We start from the raw sequence: 21419 nt of genomic DNA, 5'->3' as shown, positions 1-21419 counted from the left end.
GAAAGTATCGCGAGGTGCCAAGAGTTCTCGTTTATTTGCTAGGGCGATGACATCGGAGAGTGGAGCTGCATTCATCACCCAACCCAACCCCACTGCCACCTCGGCCCTCGACCAGCACTCGACTGCCTCTCTGTGAATACTGCGCCCTTATGCGTCCCACCAGCTGCGACAATTCACCCAACCTGGATCTCGCCCGGGATCAAGCTCCGATATACTCCATACGGAAGCCCGCCTGAGACCCACCCCTGCACTCACAGCACAACCACTCAACCCAACTCCGAGTTTTTGCCATGGCGAAGAAAAAGAAGCCCGCCGGCAACCCCGCTCGAGGATTCGCGACGACGTCTGTTGCGAGCAAGCCCAAGCTAGAAAAGACAGCCGCGGACGCCCCAGCTAACCAAGTCGCTCAGGCGCCGTCAAAGGAAAGCGCAACTGCCCCAGGGCCTACAGATGCCCCGAGCACGTCCGCGACGACTGAAGCGCCCAAGCCAGAGGTCGCACCCACGCCCGAGGAACTCGAGGCCCAGCTAGAGCGAGATGAACTCCAACTGCTCGTTGAGAAGCACGCGCCCAAGGTCCGCCGCGAATCTAGTCGATATGTCTCGAAATTCCAGACAGATCGCAGGCTCCTCCGCAGCCAGTCGCATGCCATGACGGTCCACGACTGGCTTCCCAGTGGGATCCTGGACGAAATCATCCTCCTAGCCCAGGCAGAGTCGAACGACTCCAACAGGAGACAGGGGCAGCAGTCTCTTCTCAAGACGCTGACAGAAGAGGACGCCATGTCCAAGCTTTGGACCCTTGATCTTACCCTGCGTGAGCTCGGTTTCTCCCAAGACCACATCCAACCCGTCTTGAGGTGGCTCTGTGCTAATGCTGCAAGCATTGACGCGTCTGCTGGTATCTGGGGTCTGCAAGAAGCGCTAGAGTGGCTTGCGTTGGACCAGTGCGAGGACCATTCTTTCTCATACGAAGACTCGCAACCCAAACGATCAGGGCTCGAATCTCTCGATGTCTCTCGACCTCCAACACCGCCGCCCCAGCCGTCTGCCAACGGAAACACCACCTCCGGAGCCTCACCTTCCGCCCCTATAAAAGCTTCAGCACCGGCAGAGTCCAGTCAATCGGATGTCGACGTCAGCGACCTCGATAGCGACCTTGAGCTTGACGAGCTTACCCCTGCGTATCTGAAGATCAAGGGCAAACTGTTCGAGATTGATCCTCAGCTCGTCGATGCCTCTACACGGAAGCCAAAAGGAAAATCTAAGAAAGCTGCGCCTGTGCCCACGCAGACTCCAGCTGTTCGGAAGCTGCTCTCCCAGTTGCAGCAAATTATGTCTGATCCTCTCTTTGACGAGTACCAAGCTGAAGCACAGTGGCCCGCAAAACGTAACCAAATCGCACAGAGTCAAGCTGAAAAGAGGCAGCGAAATGGTCCACAGTCTAGCGATTCGCGACTGCAGGATAATGACGCCACTCTTGATCTCCCAGTATCTGCAAAGATTGAAGCCAACCCCGCACCAGCAGATCCTCCAAGCGATCGCGATGGCGAAGAGGATGCCGACCTACTAGGAGGCATGTTCGCAGTACCCGATGCAACGGCCGCCCCTGAGGCTACCTCCAACGGTACGAGTACCGAAAACATAGTACTACGCGACTTTGGCAAGATGAGCGGAGTGTCTCCTCGTAAAGTGCTAGAAGAGGCGGTTAGATCGAGGTTGGTTCATTCACTACCCTTTAGACATTGACTAACAGCTGCAGGGATGCTGGGGCGCGACTATCTTATAAAATGATCTCACCGACAACATATACCTGTCGGCACTCCGTGAGCATCACGTGGTCCAAGGAACAAGACATCGAGTACGACACAGACATTGCCGGGGTCGTTTGTACTCCGTACCGGAAGCAAATCATTTTTGCCGCGACCGACATCGCTGCTGTATCGGTTGAGCAAAGTGAAAGCTTCATATCTGTGGCTGCACTCTTTTCAATCTCTGCTGCTCTATCCAAAGAAGAGAAAGTTTACCTCCGGCTTCCGTCTAATTGGAGAGACGTGTACAGGGAGTTCCTAGAGCGCCGGAAGACGCGTCTGGACGCGGAAGATCGTGACGCTATCAAACACTACCGCTCGATCATCGAGGATCAGATCGAGAACGAAGAGTCAGATGGTGTTGTGCTTACGAATCGCTTCAAGATGCGCGCTCAGGCGGCTACAAGCTCGAGCGCATCAAATTCTGGCTATAACACACCGGTGAGACATCACGACAGCCTCAGAGAACTATGGGCCGCAAAAGCTTCGACTCCATCATACCAACATATGCTTGTTGGGCGAATGAGCCTTCCAGTCTTCAATTTCAGAGCCTCCATCTTGTCGACGGTTGATAAGAATCAGGTTACCATCATTTGCGGTGAGACCGGCTGTGGAAAGAGTACCCAGATCCCTGCCTTCGTCCTCGAGCACGAGCTCTCGCAAGGTAAAGCATGCAAGGTCTACTGTACAGAGCCGAGACGTATATCTGCGATTTCGCTTGCACAACGTGTGAGCGAGGAACTTGGCGAGGGGCCCAAGGACCTTGGATCTATGCGCTCACTTGTAGGATATGCAATTCGTCTTGAATCAAAGACCTCTTCGCAGACTCGCTTGGTGTATGCGACTGTTGGTGTGGTACTGCGAATGCTAGAATCACCTGGAGGCCTACAGGAGGTTACACATCTGGTCATTGACGAGGTCCATGAAAGATCTATTGACACTGATTTCCTTCTTGTCATCCTTCGGTCGCTCATGGAACGCCGACCGGAACTCAAGGTCATACTAATGAGCGCCACGGTCGATGCCGCACGTTTCTCAAGGTACCTCAACGACGCGCCGATTCTCACAGTACCAGGCCGTACTTTCCCAGTCCAGACTCGATATCTGGAGGATGCGATTGAGTTGACCAATTACACGGGAGCATCTGATACAGTCAAAAATGCCGCTACAAGCGATGACGACGAGGGTGACGATATTACGAGCGATCAATCCGGTATCCCCAGCAAACTCCCAGGCTACAGCCCTGCCACTCGTAGTGTGCTCTCCGCTTATGACGAGTACGCCATTGACTATGATCTGATTACACGTCTGATTGAGACTGTCGCGTATGATCCACAATTGAGTCGCTTCAGCAGCGCCATCTTGGTCTTCCTTCCGGGCATTGCTGAGATCCGCCAGCTCAATGACATATTGGTCAGTCATCCCTCATTCAAGGCCGATTGGTATGTGTACCCGCTGCACTCTACCATTTCAAGCGAAGATCAACAGGCCGCGTTCCTTGTTCCGCCCCCAGGCATACGCAAAATCGTGCTTGCTACGAACATTGCTGAGACTGGAGTTACAATTCCGGATATTACCTGCGTCGTTGACACAGGAAAGCACAAGGAGATGAGGTTCGACGAACGCAGACAGCTATCACGCTTGACACAATCGTTCATCTCAAGAGCCAATGCAAAGCAGCGACGCGGTCGTGCTGGCCGTGTACAGGAAGGGCTTTGCTTCCATCTCTTTACAAAACACCGCCACGATAATCTCATGGCCGAACAGCAAACGCCTGAGATGCTGAGGCTTTCACTCCAAGACTTGGTCATGCGCGTAAAAATCTGCAAACTGGGTGATATTGAGGCTACCCTTGCTCAAGCACTCGATCCACCCTCTTCGAGGAATATCCGCCGTGCTATTGATGCACTCGTGGAGGTCGATGCGCTGACGCCGAGTGAGGAGTTGACACCTCTTGGTCGTCAAATCGCAAAGCTCCCGTTGGATGCGCACTTGGGCAAGCTTGTACTTCTTGCAAGCACATTTGCATGTGTTGATGTTGCCATTACCATCGCTGCCATTGTTTCGTCCAAGTCACCCTTCTTAACACCGTTTGGAGCTAAGCAACGAGCCGATATCGCTCGGCTCGCATTCAAGAAGGGCGACTCCGACCTCCTCACCACATACAACGCGTACAGGGCCTGGAAAGCAGTCTGTACCACGCCAGGACGGTCCGAAATGCAATTCTGCCACAAAAACTTCCTCAGCCCGCAGAACCTTGGAAACATCGAGGACCTCAAAGCTCAGCTGTTCTCCTCACTAGTCGACGCAGGCTTCATCCAACTCACGCCCGATGAGCGCCGCTCCATGAGCCGCTACCGCAACACATCCCGCCACCGCGTCTTTGTCGACATACCAGCCCAATACGACATCCACACCGACAACGACGTCCTGGTAAACTCGGTCATCGCAACAGCCTTTTACCCCAAGATCCTGACCCGCGAAGGAAAAGGCTGGCGCAACATCTCCAACAACCAGACTGTTTCCTTGAGCCCAACTTCCGTCAACAAAGGCAGCCAAACCGCACACTTCCTTTCGTACTACAACATTATGCAATCCAGCAACAAGTTCTACAACGCGCATTCTACTTCGATCGCGTATCCCCTTCCCATGGTTCTCATGGTCGCTGCGGATAACGCCATGGATTTCAAGTTACACGCTGGTGTCATCAGTTTGCCTGGCAACGTGCTCCGGTTTGCGGTCAGGGAGTGGAGGGCAGCTGTTGCGCTCAAGGTGTTGAGACGCCGCATCAAGGAAATTTTGGCGAATAGCTGGAAGAATCCGAGTAGGCAGCTGAGTGATCGCGAGAAGGAGTGGTTGGGTTTGTTTTATAGGATGTTTGAGGAGAGGTTTGAGAAGGATGAGAGGATTAGGGAGAGGGGTGGGGGGAAGGCGAAGTGAATGGGTGGATGGGGGGATATGAGGGGTGAGGTGGGGTGGCTATGGCATGTTAGACTTTGGTAGGGGGACTTGGTACGAAGATACCATTGCTCTAGATAGGTTCAGTTACCCATTTCGCCCAACTTGCGACCTTGTGTCAGAATCCCGTTGGTACCCCAAAACAGGGAGAGCATCGTAAGAGCGACAGTGACCGGGACGGATGCGTTTTGCAAATCTCCTGGGTGCGTAGCTTGCCACCAGCCCCAGAAACTAAAAGGAAGCGCCAGGATGAGAAGGTGATAACAGGCCACGTAAGCAGCTGAAATTTCATGTCTTGCCTCCAGTCCCCAGGCATACGCGTTCTTGTCGTCCGTACATGATGTGTCGAAGGGGTATTTTCTCTTGGGTATTCGATTGATGGCACGCTTTGTATGCAGTCTTGGCAAACACTCGTGCAGTAGACCACCGAATGTTGGTACGGATTTTGTCAACGATGCCCAGCGACAGGAATCGCCACACGCATTGAGGTGCATTGAAAACTCGTGTCGCGATATAGGGGGGTTATGTGCGTCTGGATGGCGAGGAACGTATTCGTAGTCGTTACTCGTGGGCAGTTCCTTCTGCTCCTTGAACACGTAGTCTGGCCTGTAAGTTTGGAACTATGTGTGCGGTGTCAGTTGTTGCCTGTTTGCAATGACATTTGTGACTTGCCTTGACGACCTCGCAATATCCTAGTCGCCAAAAGGAGAACCAATATCTGAGTCTACCACGGTTGAGCCTGTAGTACTTCTTCAATTCTTCGTAGAAGTTGCTGTCGTTCGTCGTTTTTTGTATGCTAATCTGCTCCAGTTTCAATGCTGGATAAGGTCCTTTCACGCCGAACAGGATATGCGGATCATCCAGAGCAGCCTGTTGCCCAATGTTGGTGTGCACACTAGAACCTGCCAATTGATTTGTTGCTTGAGTGAAAATTGGCGTGTTGTTTGGGTCAGGTCCAGTGCTAGTAGCTTGCGAGCCTTGTACTCCACTGTTAGAGGCTGATGTGATGTCTGAAGGTGTATACCTTGCACCTGCAGCCGATCTGGGTGCTGCCGATTCCGTATGTCTGCGGAAAGACACCTCGGTTTGAAAACCAGTTCCGGTTTTGCCACGTCCTACATACAGAGAGAGCTGATAATGGTGGAAACGCATAATGATTCGACCCTTGTGAATGTAAAATAAGCTCCGTTTACATCTACGCCGTAGATTTGATGTGCTGATTGGATGCGAAATCATCGGTGAGATAATGTTGGCGTCGTTCAGAGAAATGTCCCGCCAGAGTCGCGTACCACAAGTCTGTAAAGTTTCAGCTGAATTAGTTCTGCATCGGGGTTACTTACGCAGGACCAGAACAGGCGAATCTCATTCGGCGACACTCTTCTCATCCTAGGCTCTAAAGGCCACCAATTCCATTTCAGCATGGTAAAGTCTTCGACAAATGCCTTCATTCGATTGATGCGAGAATTGGAATCGTGGTTTGAAAGCGACAAAGAACCTTCCTCCGCTGTTTGAACAATGTCCTTAATTGAAGGCGGAAGTAAATGCAATCTCAGGTCGTTCAGTAGGACCTGGAAAGGTATTAATTCTTGGAGGGATCCTTTCATCCCAAATACGTTTCGTGTCGATTTACTTTCGAATTCTCTCGTTTTGAGAGAACCTGTTGGCTCAGATCGTTGAGGATTGTGGACTAGGTCTCGTAGATGGTCGGCTTCGCTTTCTGAGTCGTGATGATGATGGGAATTGTGGCGTAACACCTCCAGGGATTTCTCTTCCGACCTATCCCGATCTTCGATCCTTCTTTTCTTTCCTTCCTCATACTGGAAGCTTTTGGAAGTGATGATATCAGCGATGTGTTCGCATATTATCTTTCTACTTGAATGGCTTTCCAATCGCTCCAATTGTGTAAACGAATCTGCAGCCAAGGCTAGATAAAAGTTTTCCAGAGCCTTGTTTGCAATCTCGACGAACTGTTCTCGGTCTAGTTTTTCCATCAGTTTAACGCACAGTGAAAGCATAGCCACATCCTCGGTTAGTAACTGGGCTAGATGTTCGTTATCCGGTTTCTCACACCATGTGATTGTGGGCGGGCTCATGGAGTCGCCATGTACGGTTCGATCAGCAGGCCGCATTGCTCTCCAGAGGTCGGAAAGGTTGAACCGCTTAGTAGAGACATTGACGGCATTGTGTGAACGCCACTCCAGATTGTAATAGTCATTGGGGTCGTTGGAGAAATAGCGGTCCTCGACAGTATGCTGCAATTTCTGTGCGCTCTGAATAGTAAGACGGCGCCTGTCGCTCGTGTGGGGGCTGCCCGGCGGAGTATACTATAGACAAATCAGCTTCTACGAGCGGCGGCGATAGGGAAAGACCACCGTACATCGCCTATCATCGCACATGCTCAATGCGACGAGACGAAATAGGAAGCGCTTGTTGTCAGAGATATGAAGCACAAAGGCTGAGTGCTCGTTAATATTTGCGGGCAGGACGTTGCACCCCCGCTCCCCTGGTGATTGTGGCAGTGGCAATAAGCATGCATTCCGGTGTATCGCACACGTCAGCGCTAAATGATTGGTCTTCGTTCGCTATACCCGCCTACCCGATTCATTCTTGTCGTCTGTGTTGGAGCCTTGTGCATGTTCAGCCTCAAGGGCAGAGGAAACCCCGCAGTTGCGATGTAGCGCCTGGTATCGAGAGGAGGCGCTGCTGTCAGCATGCCGCGCCTAAACATCAAGCTTGCAATGTGAAAGGATCAGTGGAAACTGGCCAACATTTGACTCAGGCCACCTTGAAAATCGACCATAAACATGAGGGTAAAGACACGGATGCCAATATCATCGCGAGCGTGCTTTATCATCCTGACGATTCTTCAGAGGTCACTTGCTTGTGAACATGTAACCCTCATCTTTCTTTCCCCTACGCTTGATTCTTTCTGCCTTTTAAGACCTTGCAGTGCGATGCTTATGCTATCGTCATCATCCCACTTCACCCACACGGGCCACTTACAACATCTGCATCTCCAGATGATCCTGTACGCAAAGAACGCTTCCTTCAGCGAGCAGGAATTAAAAGAACTGCGGTCTCAAAATATCAGGACAAGGGGCTTCAACCGGAACATGACCAAGACATCCGTTGCTAGCAAGAAGGATTCTCCAGGAGCATCTTTGGCAATTGCGCAAATCTGGCACGATTGTGTCGCGCGCAGAGTTCAAGAGTCCCTTGCATCCGAGATGGTACTGTGGTGTTTTGTTTCGGTGATCGGAGCCAAGTTGGCAAGCTGGGCATTCTCGGAGGACTTCTGCGCGCAAGTCATAGCTAAGACTTTCCGGGCCGTCCGCTGGCTTCGAAAGGGTTGGTCATAGTACGTGAGCGATGAGCAACAAAGACTCAGCTGCGCATCAGCTTTGTATGTCCCTAGAATCCCTCTGACTTACGTCAATGCGCGATACCATACCGTAGTGACGGTGACGCGGAGCAGACCAGGAAACCACTCACAACTCCCTCGGCCCACCAATGTGTTCCTTATTTGTTGCTTTGACGTGCAAAAAGTGGCTCAACATGTGCCCCATACGACACTTTCCAGTTGATGCTGTCATATCGTATCGTCAATGATGCGGCACAGTAGGACCCCTCTCTATGACACAGCCGTCGAGCTACCACTTTCACGACAAGAGCACGCGACCACACCGCAACCACAGCAAACGCGAAAATAAACGCGAAAACATTTTACTCAATCAAACCCAGGCGCTCCACCAACTCTTTTCCAGTGCAGCAATTGTTCGTAATCTATCGCACCATGGTCAAAATCGACGATAGCTTCGCCCAAGCCGTTCTAGGAGAGCAAGACCGGTACGAAGGAAAAGAGCTCGATGGGAACATCGCCGCAGGTACGTATCTTACCACTCAAGCAAACGCGCGTCAAACACTCACACATCCTCATAGCATTACCAGAAGGTGCAGAGATAACCTTGGTCCGCACAATAGGCGCAACGCACTGGTCGATACTGACCAAAATCGACACCACGATCCACAGCAACCCTCAATCCTTCTTCCTGGAAGAGTACCGCGATAAGAATGCGGAGTTCATGGTCAAAGCGGAATATGAGTCAACAGCCGCTTTGTACGCCGCGGTACCTGATAATGTGCCGAGGCCATATGCGTACGGTTGTTTTGCATCTGATCCGCAGCGATTCTGGTATCTCCAATCTTTTTGCGACATGGACGATGTGCCGGTAGATGCGGGCAACGCAGAAGGCGCATCTCTCGATTCGTTCGTAGACGAGTTCATCGGTGTGGTCGCTAGAGTCCATGGCGTGGAATCGCCGACCGGGAAATTTGGATTCCATGTAAACAGTGCGTGACCATTCTATACGACAAGCCTTTCGAAAACCAATGCAGGTTTCTAGCTTTCCAGGGAAATATCCTCAATCACAACGAGTGGTGCGATACTTGGGAAGAGTACTTCAGTCGCAAGCTACGCGACCTGATTCAACTGGAGCGTTCGATACATGGTGGGAATCCAGAGATGGACGCGCTATTCGCTGACATAATGACAAAGGTAGTTCCACGGCTCCTTCGCCCAATGGAAACAGGTAGCAACGAGATCAAGCCTGTGCTATTACATGGAGACATTTGGCATGGCAACGTTGGCGTGGACAGCAAGACGAAAAGGCCGATGATGTATGATCCAGGGTGCTTCTTTGGACGCCATGAGTACGAAGCCGCACCGTGGCGCGCGGCGAGGTACGCCTTCAATAAGACGCATCTGGACGCATATCTTCGCGTTGTTCCTGCCTCAGAGCCGCAGGAGGAGTACGACGATAGGAATGCGCTCTACGCTCTGTAAGTGTTGACCGATAGTTCAATGGGTGCAAATGATAATGAAGCAGTCGAAATGACCTCCTAGTTTCGTGTTGCTGGAAGCAAACCAAGACCATTCGGCAATTGTGAGTTGTAGCACTTTGCAAGAACACAGAGTACCAACTGATCAGATGAAGTGCGATTGAGGGAATGCGACGCCTGGTTGAAAAGTTTCCAGATGGGTATGAAAGTTGTCGGCAAGAGACAGACAAAACGTAAGGGCGAGTCCGAGGGGTAAAGTGCATGATGCCCTTGTCTCATAATTCTCTAGCTCCTTGTAATATTTCTTGTTCATACCCTTGCCGCTGGTTGCGCCACTTCATACCCTTGAGCTGAATTAAAATTGTTGCGACTACACTGAGGGCACCGGAGATTACAGCCAAGGTCGTGAAGAACCAGCCTATGCCCATGACATCTAGTAGAGGCTGCATGGCGGCGATAGCAGCTGCTGATAGAGCGCACCGTGTGATGTTACCTGCCGCAGCGGCAGTGCTTGTGTTCTGGGGCGAGATATCCATAATAAGGGTGTTGTGTGTCTATAAAGCTTGTCAGCGTCATTGCCGATGATATGAGTCAAGGTCGATTACCTGGCAGATGCATGTGGCAAGGAAGCCATGTAGGAACAAGAATATCAGTGGTACGCTTATATGCTGAGATATTGTTAGTCTTTTGGAAGCGCTGGCAGCACGAACGGCATACGATTCCTTCGCGCAAGACCCATCCGTACCCAACAATGACTGCAGTAGATATCGGGATCAGAAGCCACGACATCCGAGACCGCGCCTTTTCGATTGGAAACTTGACCAGGTCCTCACCAACGACCTTATCGACGGTTATGTTATTTGCTTTGGCTGTTGAGCGATAGTTGTAGTCCATTAACTTGCCATTAGCGTAGCCACCGAGAATGACTCCTGTTCCAATCGAGAGGTAACATAACCCGATCTGGAGTTCGTTAAGACCGTAGACCTCCGTGAAGATGACCGGGATGGAGGCTTGGATACAATAGTAGGCGGCATAGTAAACAGCACTGATGGACAAAACAGCAGCGGTGTCTCGATGGAAACAGACCAGAAGAGCTTTGAACGGGTTGGGTATTAGGCTTCTCTTTTTCCACAGTCTCTCTTCGCCGAATGCTACCAGGCCTCGCTGTCGGTGTGAATGCAACAAAGGTCTATTCCATTTTGGTGCCACAATACTGCCATTTCCTACAACGTTGCGCCCAGTCTCAGGAAAGACAAGGCCAAGAACGACAAGGAAGGCGGCCCCAACAATAACCAGTAACCAAAAGACCCATCTCCAGTGAGCTCGTGCTGCCAGTACACCGCCGACGAGAGGACCTATGCTTGGGCCAAGGTTCGTCGCAATCATAGCAGGTCCCAACATACTTCCACGAGTAGATGGCGTCGCAACATCAGCAATTACTCCGTACCCAATAGCAACGGTTGCGGAGCACCCGAAGCTCTGGAGACCACGAAGAACCATTAGAGCAGCATAATTCTGCTGAAGCGCAAGACCCAGATTGGCGCAGACGTATATAGCGAAGGTAATGAGATAAACAGGGCGTCGGCCTAGATTGTCGGCCAGATCTCCACAAAAGGCTGGCGCTATCGCCTGGACAATGAGGTATGTCGTGATGGTGAGATTGATCAGGCTTGAGTCGACGCCCACAGCGTATTGCAGTTCTTCGAGACATGGAAAGTAGATGTTGGCTGTGAAAGGAGAGAAGAACATGCTGCATCCGATAAGCCATGTTATCATCCGCCGCTCAGCCTTGGTAAAAACTGTATACGGAATTGCTGTTTCTGATGGTGGAACGACCATTTTCACTTCGATGTCTGTTATATTTGACGCATCTTCGTCTTTGGCGAGCACGTCGTTGTCGTGCAAATGGTGATTCTGCGACTCTTGGTCGTTCTGGGTCTGCATTTCTCCGGTCTAATACATGCAATCGGAGCTGTGTACTATTGGTACTGAAGGGCGGCTGAGGTTAATTTCCGATCGACAGGTTAGAATCTCTAAGAATCTCTAGAAATCTCTCCCCGTCAATGGTGATGAATGGTGGCAGACAAGCATGCCTCGCGTGTCGCGTCGCGTGCTGCACCTGTCCAGTCATGCATGACGTACGCACAGGCGTACTCTGTGGAAGGGATGAGCGAGGAGGAGTCATCACGCGTCTTTCACTCCCAAGATGCGCATAGACTAGCATAATTCACAAAGATGAGGTTGGCGAGGATGAATTGGCTGATGGTTTGTCTGCATATCAAACGTCGTTGGCCGCTTAGGGCCCGAGAACCGGACCTTGAGCACGCTAACCAGTTTAGGGTGAGGCGCCGCGTTGTTGCTCCATATTCTGATGTAAGATGTACAAGCAGACTTTAAGAAGCAACGAAAATGCAACAAGTTCGTCTATTCAGAGAAAACCAAATTACATGGGAAACCCATGTCTAGTCTTCATCCCCGTCGTAGCCCAAACATCCAACAACAAACGCACGAGGTTATATATATCAAAAAACATGAACCAACGTAACGATCCACCACCTACTTCTTCTCCCCATCCGTACCCTTCTCCTCGCCCTCTCCATCCCCCAGCTCCTCCTTATCCACAAACATCGTCTCCTGCGCACTCCAAAGCTCACTATACAAGCCATCCCGATCAATCAAATCCTGATGCGTCCCACTCTCCGCCACCCCGCCCTCGCTCAACACAATAATAACATCGCTATCATAAATCGTGCGCAGCCTATGCGCCACAAACACGGACGTGCGCCTCTTCTCCCTCACCAGCGAATTAATATGCGACAGGAGCGCCTGCTCCGTATGCGTATCCAGCGCCGACGTGGCCTCATCAAAGAACAAGAACGGCGGGTCCTTGAGCACAAGTCTCGCAATGGCAAGTCTCTGTTTCTCGCCGCCGGAAATCATCATGCCGCGCTCGCCCACCATGGTCTGGTATCCGTCCGGGAAACGGGCGATGCTCTCGTCGATGCGGGCGCGGCGTGCGGCTTCGATGACTTGGTCCTGGGTGGCGGCGAGATTGCCGTAGTGGATGTTGTGCTGGATTGTGTTGTTGAAGAGTGGCGTGTCTTGGGGTACGACGCCGATGGCTTTGCGGAGACTGTCTAGCGAAACGTCGCGGATGTCTTGGCCGTCGATTAGGATACGTCCTTCTTGCGCGTCGTAGTAGCGGAAAAGAAGGCGGAGGATGGTTGATTTTCCGCAGCCGCTGGGCCCGACGATGGCGACTTTCTTGCCCGCGGGGATGGTAAGGCTGAGGTTCTTGATAATGGGTCTATCAGGACGGTATCCAAAGGTTACGTTTTCGAACTTGATCTCTCCGGTCTTAAGGGCGAGGGGCTTGGCATCTGGCTTATCCTTGACGGCTACGTTGACCTTTTGGAGGTTGAACAAGGTCTCCATGTCCAGAAGACTCTGGCGGAGCTCGCGGTACATGGAGCCGAGGAAGTTAAGGGGCACGGAGAGCTGGAAGACGAGCTGGTTGACCATGACGAGGTCGCCGACTGTGAGTTGGCCCGTGGCGACGCCGTTGGCGGCAAGGTACATCATGGCGGTTAGTGCGGAGGAGAAGATGATGTTCTGACCCGAGTTGAGGAAGGCGAGGGAGGTGGCAACCTTGATGGACGCTTTTTCGTAGTCTTTGAGGGCTTTGTCGTAGCGGCCAACTTCGTACTTTTCGTTATTGAAGTACTTTACTGCTTCGTAGTTTATCATGGAGTCGACGGCGACGGTGGCGGCCTTGTTGTCTGCGGCGTTGGCTTGCTTGCGGAATTTGGTGCGCCATGATGTGGTCATGATGGTGAAGACGGAGTAGGCGGTCATGGTGGTGCCGGTGATGAGAGCAAACTGCCAGCCGTATTGGTATGTCAGGATACCGCATACTAATGAGATCTCGAGTGCGGTCGGAAAGATGTGGAATACCATGGCGGTCAGCAGGAAGCTGATGCCCTTGGTTCCGCGGTCAATGGCCCGTGTCAAGCCTCCGGTCTGTCTTGACAGATGAAAGCTCAAGTCGAGCCTTAGCAAGTGTTCGTAGACACTGCACGCGACCTTGCGGATAGCTTTCTGGGCCACGCTGGCGAAGACAGCATTGCGGAGTTCTTGGGACACGGTCGCGCCAATGCGCGTGACGCCGTCTAGGGGAAGTCTCAGCGAGAGTGGTAGGAAGATGCATTGTCGGGTCTAGCTTACATGCAATGATCATAGAGCCTGCCACTGTGGTCGCTGTGCCGCCAACAGCTGCAAAGTCTATGTTCATGGCGTCTACAATGCTCTTGAAGTAGAAGGGAATTTGGACGTTTAGCAGCTTTGCGCCTACAAGCAAGCCCACACTGAGGCCGACCCTGAGGCGTGTACCCAGATTGTCCTTGGGCCACAGGTATGCTGTCATCTCTTTCATAATGGCCCAATCGGCCTTGCGCTGCTCCTTGGTGGTCAAGACCTGCTCCTGGAGCAACGGATCCGTCTTTGCGACTTTGGCAGCAGCGGCGTCGACGGCCGGCTTGGTAGCTTCGAGGGCTGGCTTGGCGCCTGGCTTTGGCCGCTGGCCGTGGGCATCTTTCCTGTGCAGCGGGGAGGAGGTGAAGACGCGGATGCCGTGGTGGAGAGGATGCGGGCGCAAACTGCATGCTCGAAGGCCCGGCCGATTGGCGGCGCGGGCAAGTGGTTGGATCAACATGGCAGATGCCACATGTTAGGGATTCCAACCGCTACCACAGGGGGAGAGGGAGGGTTATATGCTGGGAATTGGAGGAGACAAACAAGGCGTTTGCGTGAGTACCTGGAGCCATGTCGCCATGCATCCCACGTTGCTTAGCGCGTTTTCCCCCCGGCGGCAGGGCTGAAGCGAGTCTTGCATCATCGCTGCTCGGAGCTTGTCGAGAACATCGCCCACCGCAAACACGCGCCAATTGACCGGCACAGCCATGTTACGACCGGCTGCCTCGCCCTGGGGGACCTTCTCGCGCACATCGGCGGCTGCCATACGGCGGACGCCCACTGCCGCGCGATGCATCAACATATCTGCCACCAATTCGTCGACGGAGCCCGCGCTGCAACAGGCAGTCAGTGTTGAGGGCACAGCGGCGCCGATGCACACTCCAGGTAAGGAAGAGACTGTGAAAAATAGACACAAACTGGCAAAAAAGACACAAACTCACCACATGTCAGACGCCCGGTTCGAAGTCATAGGCACCCCCTTCTCGCTCCTCTCCGTCTCCCTCTCGGCATCGCAGACGCTCTACACCCGCCGTGGCACCCTCGTCGGCCTCAGCGGAAAGTCGGAGAACACGCTGTCCACCCTCTCGGTCCTCGAGCCCTTGCAGAGAGCCCCCGTCGGCATCCCCTTCCTCTACCAGAAAGTGTCTTCGACGAGCCCCGTCACAGCTCTCGTTTCCACAAAGTCGCCCATATCGAGCATCGTCTCCGTCAACATGGACGGACGAGACGACTGGATCATCAGCCAGAGACAGGCACTGCTGGCGTGGACTGGCCATACGCTGAAGCTGAAACCACAGTACAATGTCAAGTTGGGCCTCGCACACTGGGGAAACACATACATCACCGGCAGGGGACTGTTGGCACTGGCGGGAAGCGGCCAAATATACCAGGTCCAAGTCAAGGCGGGCGAGAGCTACGTTGCGCATCCCAGGTACGCTGAGACGACAGGCACACTTGGATATGTATACTAACAACAAGACAGCAACGTTGTAGCATACACGGCCTCCAACACACCACCAATTCCCTTCCGATTCAAGTCGTCCAACCTCCGCTTCCAAGTCCCAGACCTCGGCTTTGGCTCCATGGTCCAGAACACAAAATTCTTCCGCGCTATGAGCAAGACTGGCACATGGCGCGCCCTAGCAACTACATACTACACCCTCAAGACGTGGCTGCGGAGAACAGTCTGGGGCGACAGGGTAAGTCATAACGTCACGACAAACACCCACCACCCACGCTGACAACACGCAGTTATTCCTCCGCTTCGAAGGCCCAACCACCATGTTGCTCCAATCTCGCGCCTCGCGTATCAGTGACGTCCTCACCCTGAGGAACGTAGACGAGATTGCGGATAGCCCGCCAGGTGCTGTTGAGGATGCTGCGACGCGGAAGATTAAAGAAGAGATCAAGTCGATAGGAGAGGGCACCAAGGCACCCATACCTAATACGGATGCTTCGGGGACGCTAAGGTATGCTACTGTCAAGGATGGCAAGGCCGAGTTTGAGACGCCAAATGTTGAGACGCCAAAGGGAGAGACGCCCAAAGTATAGATGGTATCTGTGCCACGTGTATATGTATGACATGTTTTTTCGATATACGACTAAACTCCAAGGATTCACTACTACCATTGTACCATGTGTACATGTATGAAATACTGTCTTCAACATACGACTAAACTCTCAAGCTTTACCAGCAGCATCCGGAGTATGCGCCCGCGAGACACTTGCGCTAGAAAACCCCCATTCGTCCTTGACCTTGGATGCCCCCATGCCCAACATGGAGCCATACCAAACATGTTTCTGTTGTTCTATTGCATGAGGAATGGGCCAAGGGCGCGCTACCAGCTTCTCACCCCCTACTTTGTTTTCACCAGCATGCATTTCTTCTGCGATTGATGTTGGGGGTTGGTCGATGCGTGGAGACTGGAGCAGCGGGTCTTGGTCGACCGTCTGCGGCACGACTTTGGTGGTGGTGAGCATGGGTGGCTGCGTTGGAGATGTGCAGAGTGGTTGTTGGCTTGCAGTGGTGGTTGGAGGTGAGGTTTTGTCAGAGCGTGGGTGCGGCTCTGGGACCAGGGGTAGGAAAGTTTGTTTTGTGTTCGATGCTGGGAGAGACATGGTTTATTGAGATGGATTCTGTGTATGTCATCAACCCCTTGGCTCTCTAGTCTTTATACATGAACTTGGTTGGAGCAGAAACTAAGAGAGTGTGGTGATGATGATAATATGTGCAGCAGACATCAGGTCATCTCGTGATTATGGCTCTTCCTTTTGTGCGGGCTGACGCAGCGATAGGCTTTCTGAATGGACGACGCAGGGTCTGATATTGGCTGTTAGAGTTTGGTTTGGGTTTCTCACACCACGTCTATAGACGCGTCGAGAACTAGTCCCAGCTGTCTGCATGGATGACTTTAGTAACGTGCATGCAGGACGGGTGCCTCTAAAAAGCGGGGGAACCTAGTCAGCCAGTCTCCAGATCGCGACCAGCTTCGAGTGCGGAGATCAGTCTGCTGGAAGTGGTACGATCTCCCCGCTTAGCGCCTTCTCCACAAGCGAGCTGGAGGGGCCGCCGGTAAGAGCGGGCGGCTACCTAACATTTGCTAAGACCTTACTCAAACTCTACTTCCAACTTCTCAAGAGGCCATGCACGTGTTGTCGACGGACTTGCGTGGAACAGTAAGTACACACAAAGCTTCGCTCCTTGCTAGAAAGTCATCTCGGTTTCGCTCATCACAGCATCATGGCATGGGAAGTCCTTTCCAGGTACAAATTGATAAGCAGCCCGATGATCGAATCCCAGAGTTTGTGTACGGAAAGAACCTGACAAACCACATCCAATGTGTGCTAAATCTGCTTTACATGCCACACTCAGCCCTCGAAAGGAATGGAAACAGGCTCTTCAGCCGCCATACGCTTCACCAACTCGGGATCCCTAACATGAAGCAGATTGGTCCAGTTCATCCCCCGAAGAGCCTCTTCCGACCGGAGGCGAAGCTTCGCGGGCGGATCCACAATCGTGCCATCATCTGCATTGACGCAGAGGATCTGTTCGCCATCGGAAATGTCAATGTCCCATTGGCAGTATAGCCCGTCGTCCTGCAAGAAACGGAAGCCAGGGAATTCTAAGCCGTTGCAACCTGTAGCTGGCGTTGCAGCTTGGTCGCAATACGCACTGTGTGGTGTTAGCTTGACTGACATGCATGGACGGTGAGGTAGCGCGAAGGAGTGTACTTACACCCCATTGGTATTCGTAAGGGCCAGGCGAAACTGTTCGCCGTTTGAATTGAGTGGGCGATACAACTGACGAAGAACACCACCTTGCGCTGCCAGCATATTAGCACAGTCCTATATGACTTGAACCGCTACATTTCACTCACAGCGCTGCTCGGCTCCACTGGTACAGATAAGCGTCGCGCCAGCACCGCCCTCGGCCATGCTCGCAAAAGGAAACTCGTCAGTCTCCATGCCTGGTCCTCCATCTACAAGACCGAGACAGGGGCGCTGGCGGCTTGACGGGTCAGGAGTGACCCCAGAGTCGATGCGCTTTTGGTCGGCATCACCACTGGGGTCGTAGGTGAAGAGGTCATTGCCGGGTTGGACGCACGTCTGGTAGTAACAGATGTTCGTGCAGATAGTCGGCTGTCTGGCGCAATTGTAGTTACGCACAGTCTGGCCGAGAGTACTTGCGACCAAGGTGGAGAGGACAAAGATGGGGCCGGCAAGAGAGTTCATTGTGGTTGTCTTGATAGGTAGCTTAAGGTACTAAAGGAGGATTCTTGATTGAGGGTTGCTCACTGGAAGTTGTCTCTACATTATCTAGACATCAAAGGGCTTTTATGTTCGAATGATCTTGAGCAAGCCGTCGCAGGCGTATCTTGACATGGCTTACATCCTGTGCGGCGTGGATAATGCTAGGCAGCCCGTCGAGTCACAAACCTCATGGCCCCAAAGCAACACTGACCGAGTTCCAGATTACGCCCTGTCCGTATACCCCTGGATTATTCAAGGTACCTGTCAGCCGGGGATCATCGCATGTTGGAACAATGGCACAGGGCGTAAGCGAGATACGTCATACTGTCAGCTCCCTAGCTACTATGTAAATCCAACACCGGGCAGTATATAATCTAGCCGCGGTCCCGACCAAAGCACAGTCATACGGTACCCAGTTCAAACATACTTAACACACGGCTAAACACACAACCTTCGAGGCAGCGAACATGTCTGAGAAACTAAAGGATGCTATCCCCATCTTTTGCACTGCCAGTATCCCGAGACAAGTAAGCTGATGAGTTCTCGTGGATGAACACAAATCTCATTATTGGAATTGCAACGCTGATCGGCAAACAGGTGCTGGAAGAGTTCGTCACACTGAGCCATGGAGTGCCGGATTTCGAGGAAGTCGACGGAATTGGTACGCAAAACGGAAGATTCATCATTAGGTCGCAGACCTACAGCTGTCTGAATCCTACCTGACAAACAACATAGCTGTACTCGTCGATACACAAGACATATCCCAAATCACCAGCTACATCTCCGCCCCCGTTTCCGAGGATCCATCCACGCCGTTTCTGAATTGGAGCGCGCAAGACGTCATCGCATGGGCAGCGCAGCACCTGGATCGCAAGAGAGACGGCATCGCCCCTTACGAGCTTGTCATTCTGGATCAGCAGACGTTGAAAGACAGGACTTGTCTATTGGTAACGACAAAAGATGGAGAACTCTCACGTAATCCCGAGAATCCTGGCCGTATCATGGTTAGATCGGATTTTAAATCTTCAATGGCTACGCTCAATGTCAAGGTTCAGTTTTGTGGCGGTGATGGTCATTTTGAGACGACGGCTTCGGATGGAGTTATCCGACATTACGACGATTAGGTCGAGGCGGTTTTCGTGGGCGGTAGGATGGTGTGCCTTGTGGGGTCGGTACACAAGGTTGGTACATTGTCTATAATGAGTAGGGTGGCTATAGTCCAGCATGTACTTGTCAAACTCTGATTCGGGTCCAAGAAACTTGTCACATCCTGGTGTACCCGTCATCTTACACCGGAACATTAGAATCAGGCGTAATCTGACCCAAGAATACCGAGCTGCAGGATCGTCGGTTTCGGTTCCAAGAGAACGTGGGAATAGCCTTCCTTGTATGTGGAGGTAAATCGGAGATTTCAAGCAGTCTTACCACGAGGTGTGTTGCGTTATGGATGTTGCCATGCATCTGTCTTGGGATATATAAGATCCCTCCATATCTCGAAGACAACTTTACTTATCAAAGTTCTTCACAACCAAGACCAAGCGACAAGCCAAAATCGTCACAATCCCATAAGTATTTAGACCACGGCCTCCCAACCACGCCGTAGACTTCACTGACCGTCTGTTCAGGCCAAACCTCGACTACAAATACTCAAGCCTCTGCACGTTCTCAACAAGAATCGCCAAGATGTTCACCCTATCCACCGCCACCCTCCTCTCACTCCTCGCCATCTCCTCCACGACCGCTGCCTCCCCTCTATCTCCACGCCAAGACTCAGAAGTAGAGTGGACCTTCACCGTCTACCAAAGCACCTCGCGATGCACCGGAGCCGCGGACACCTACAACGGCACCTCGTCTCAAGGATGCACCAGAGGCCTTCGAAACGGTTCATTTGGGTCCTATATCAAAGGCAACATCAGCTCCGGGTGCTCGGTTTATTTGTACCGCGACGATGGGTGTAGTCTGGAACGGATTATCGATGTGTTGAGTGCTGATGTCGAGTCTGAATGTTCGCAGACGGTGATTGAGCACGCAAATGTTCCAAGTTTTGATGTTGTTTGTGAGTAGGGTGGTGGATGGGTTCGGGTGTCTTGGAGGGGGGAGAGGACAGCTGGATGGGATCAGCTATTGATAGCGAGAAACGAAGAGGTCGTGGTCCTGTACATGAATACAAAGTGTTTTACGGTGCTGGCCTTTGATCAAGACATGAACCAGAACGGTGCACTTTCTCTATAAGGAAACCTCTTCAGCACGTTCTTTGTCTTGAGTCGTTCCGTGCGGCACAGCACGTGGCGAGTCAGCTCAGATCAATCAATATCACTTCAGCGTCCCATCTCTCACAACTTCCAGTATACCTCACTCCCACACGCAAGCTGAACACTAGAGACATCTTCATCTAATATGGCAAGTTCACCAACTCGATCCTTGGATTCTACCTTGCTAGATTCTAGTGCTTCGTCTCAATCTATGTCGTCTACTTTGCGTCTCCTGGCTTGTTGACTTTGTCACCCCTCCTTGCTTTCCAGTTGCATACGGTAAGAGGTGTTTGAGGTAGATTACAGGTGGCATAGAGATAACAGTGTCACTAATGACAGTATAAACGTAACAACTTTGGGCCAGATCGCGAAATAGCATGAAAAACTGGACAAAAAGCGGAGATTGTAGGCCAAAATGTCTGCTCGAATAGAGTTATTGTGACCAAGTCCAAGATTCTTAACGAAGAGCGAACGCCATTACTCCACCCACTCTGTACCTCGAACCATTTACCTGGAAAAACGCAATCCTAGGTGATACAGAGAAAGAGATAGCGAAGCATGAGAATGTGACAAGTACGAAAGACAGTCCGAAACGGATTCATCCCGTCAGCCGATATACCTAGCAAACCTCTTCCAGTCCTCATCTCGCACAAGGCAGTCCAGGTCTCCCTCGCGCAGACACATCGCAACAGCCACACTCCCCTCTAGACTCTTAGGCATCAGATACATAAGCGACTCGACAGGCACAAAGCCCGGCCGTCTCACAGCAACCGGAGAGCCCAATCCCAACCCAAAGTCCCACTCATAAGCGGGTACCTTTGTCCACGAGCTAAGCGCAATGTCAACGCTCATATCGAGGGTAGCCGTCATACTCGTCTTCGCCGCATTGTCTGGCGATTGGGATAAAAATGTGACTAGGGAGCGTGTTCGATATGCAACATCTGACGCTAACGGATCGACTGCTTGCCTCATTTTGGCGGCGATGTGGCCGAGGGGAGTGGAGAGTAGGGTCTCGAGAGCATAGCTAGTGTATGCCATGTTTTGCAGGACGCCGGGGT

The 21419-nt window shown here is 52.2% G+C and overlaps 7 protein-coding genes across 7 annotated transcripts; 4 read left to right on the top strand and 3 right to left on the bottom strand.

Moving 5' to 3' along the window:
* Positions 1-290: 290 nt before the first annotated feature.
* ACET3X_007300 (uncharacterized protein) lies at positions 291-4750 on the top strand (the record flags this gene model as incomplete). Its single annotated transcript, XM_069454183.1, has 2 exons — positions 291-1717; positions 1762-4750. The coding sequence occupies 2 exons, from the start codon at positions 291-293 to the stop codon at positions 4748-4750; spliced, it is 4416 nt and encodes a 1471-aa protein (XP_069304463.1).
* A 101-nt stretch (positions 4751-4851) lies between these two features.
* ACET3X_007299 (uncharacterized protein) lies at positions 4852-6216 on the bottom strand (the record flags this gene model as incomplete). Its single annotated transcript, XM_069454182.1, has 4 exons — positions 4852-5388; positions 5441-5745; positions 6058-6064; positions 6109-6216. The coding sequence occupies 4 exons, from the start codon at positions 6214-6216 to the stop codon at positions 4852-4854; spliced, it is 957 nt and encodes a 318-aa protein (XP_069304462.1).
* A 2345-nt stretch (positions 6217-8561) lies between these two features.
* Positions 8562-9126, top strand: ACET3X_007298 (uncharacterized protein; the record flags this gene model as incomplete). Its single annotated transcript, XM_069454181.1, has 2 exons — positions 8562-8652; positions 8708-9126. 2 exons carry the CDS (start codon positions 8562-8564, stop codon positions 9124-9126), a joined length of 510 nt encoding a protein of 169 aa, XP_069304461.1.
* Positions 9127-12163: 3037 nt separating this feature from the next.
* On the bottom strand, positions 12164-14318 carry ACET3X_007297 (uncharacterized protein; the record flags this gene model as incomplete). Its single annotated transcript, XM_069454180.1, has 2 exons — positions 12164-13776; positions 13832-14318. The coding sequence occupies 2 exons, from the start codon at positions 14316-14318 to the stop codon at positions 12164-12166; spliced, it is 2100 nt and encodes a 699-aa protein (XP_069304460.1).
* Positions 14319-14536: 218 nt separating this feature from the next.
* On the top strand, positions 14537-16557 carry ACET3X_007296 (uncharacterized protein). The gene is made up of 4 exons (XM_069454174.1): positions 14537-14743; positions 14810-15290; positions 15342-15558; positions 15611-16557. The coding sequence occupies exons 1-4, from the start codon at positions 14566-14568 to the stop codon at positions 15908-15910; spliced, it is 1176 nt and encodes a 391-aa protein (XP_069304459.1). The 5' UTR covers positions 14537-14565; the 3' UTR covers positions 15911-16557.
* A 670-nt stretch (positions 16558-17227) lies between these two features.
* ACET3X_007295 (uncharacterized protein) lies at positions 17228-18091 on the bottom strand (the record flags this gene model as incomplete). Its single annotated transcript, XM_069454163.1, has 3 exons — positions 17228-17531; positions 17595-17682; positions 17737-18091. 3 exons carry the CDS (start codon positions 18089-18091, stop codon positions 17228-17230), a joined length of 747 nt encoding a protein of 248 aa, XP_069304458.1.
* A 485-nt stretch (positions 18092-18576) lies between these two features.
* ACET3X_007294 (uncharacterized protein) lies at positions 18577-19233 on the top strand (the record flags this gene model as incomplete). The annotated part of the gene is made up of 3 exons (XM_069454152.1): positions 18577-18636; positions 18707-18770; positions 18845-19233. The coding sequence occupies 3 exons, from the start codon at positions 18577-18579 to the stop codon at positions 19231-19233; spliced, it is 513 nt and encodes a 170-aa protein (XP_069304457.1).
* Between the last annotated feature and the right edge of the window lie 2186 nt (positions 19234-21419).

Source organism: Alternaria dauci, chromosome 7, assembly GCF_042100115.1.
Source record: "Alternaria dauci strain A2016 chromosome 7, whole genome shotgun sequence".
Taxonomy (NCBI): Eukaryota; Fungi; Ascomycota; class Dothideomycetes; order Pleosporales; family Pleosporaceae; genus Alternaria; species Alternaria dauci.
This window is presented reverse-complemented; position numbering and strand designations above follow the sequence as displayed.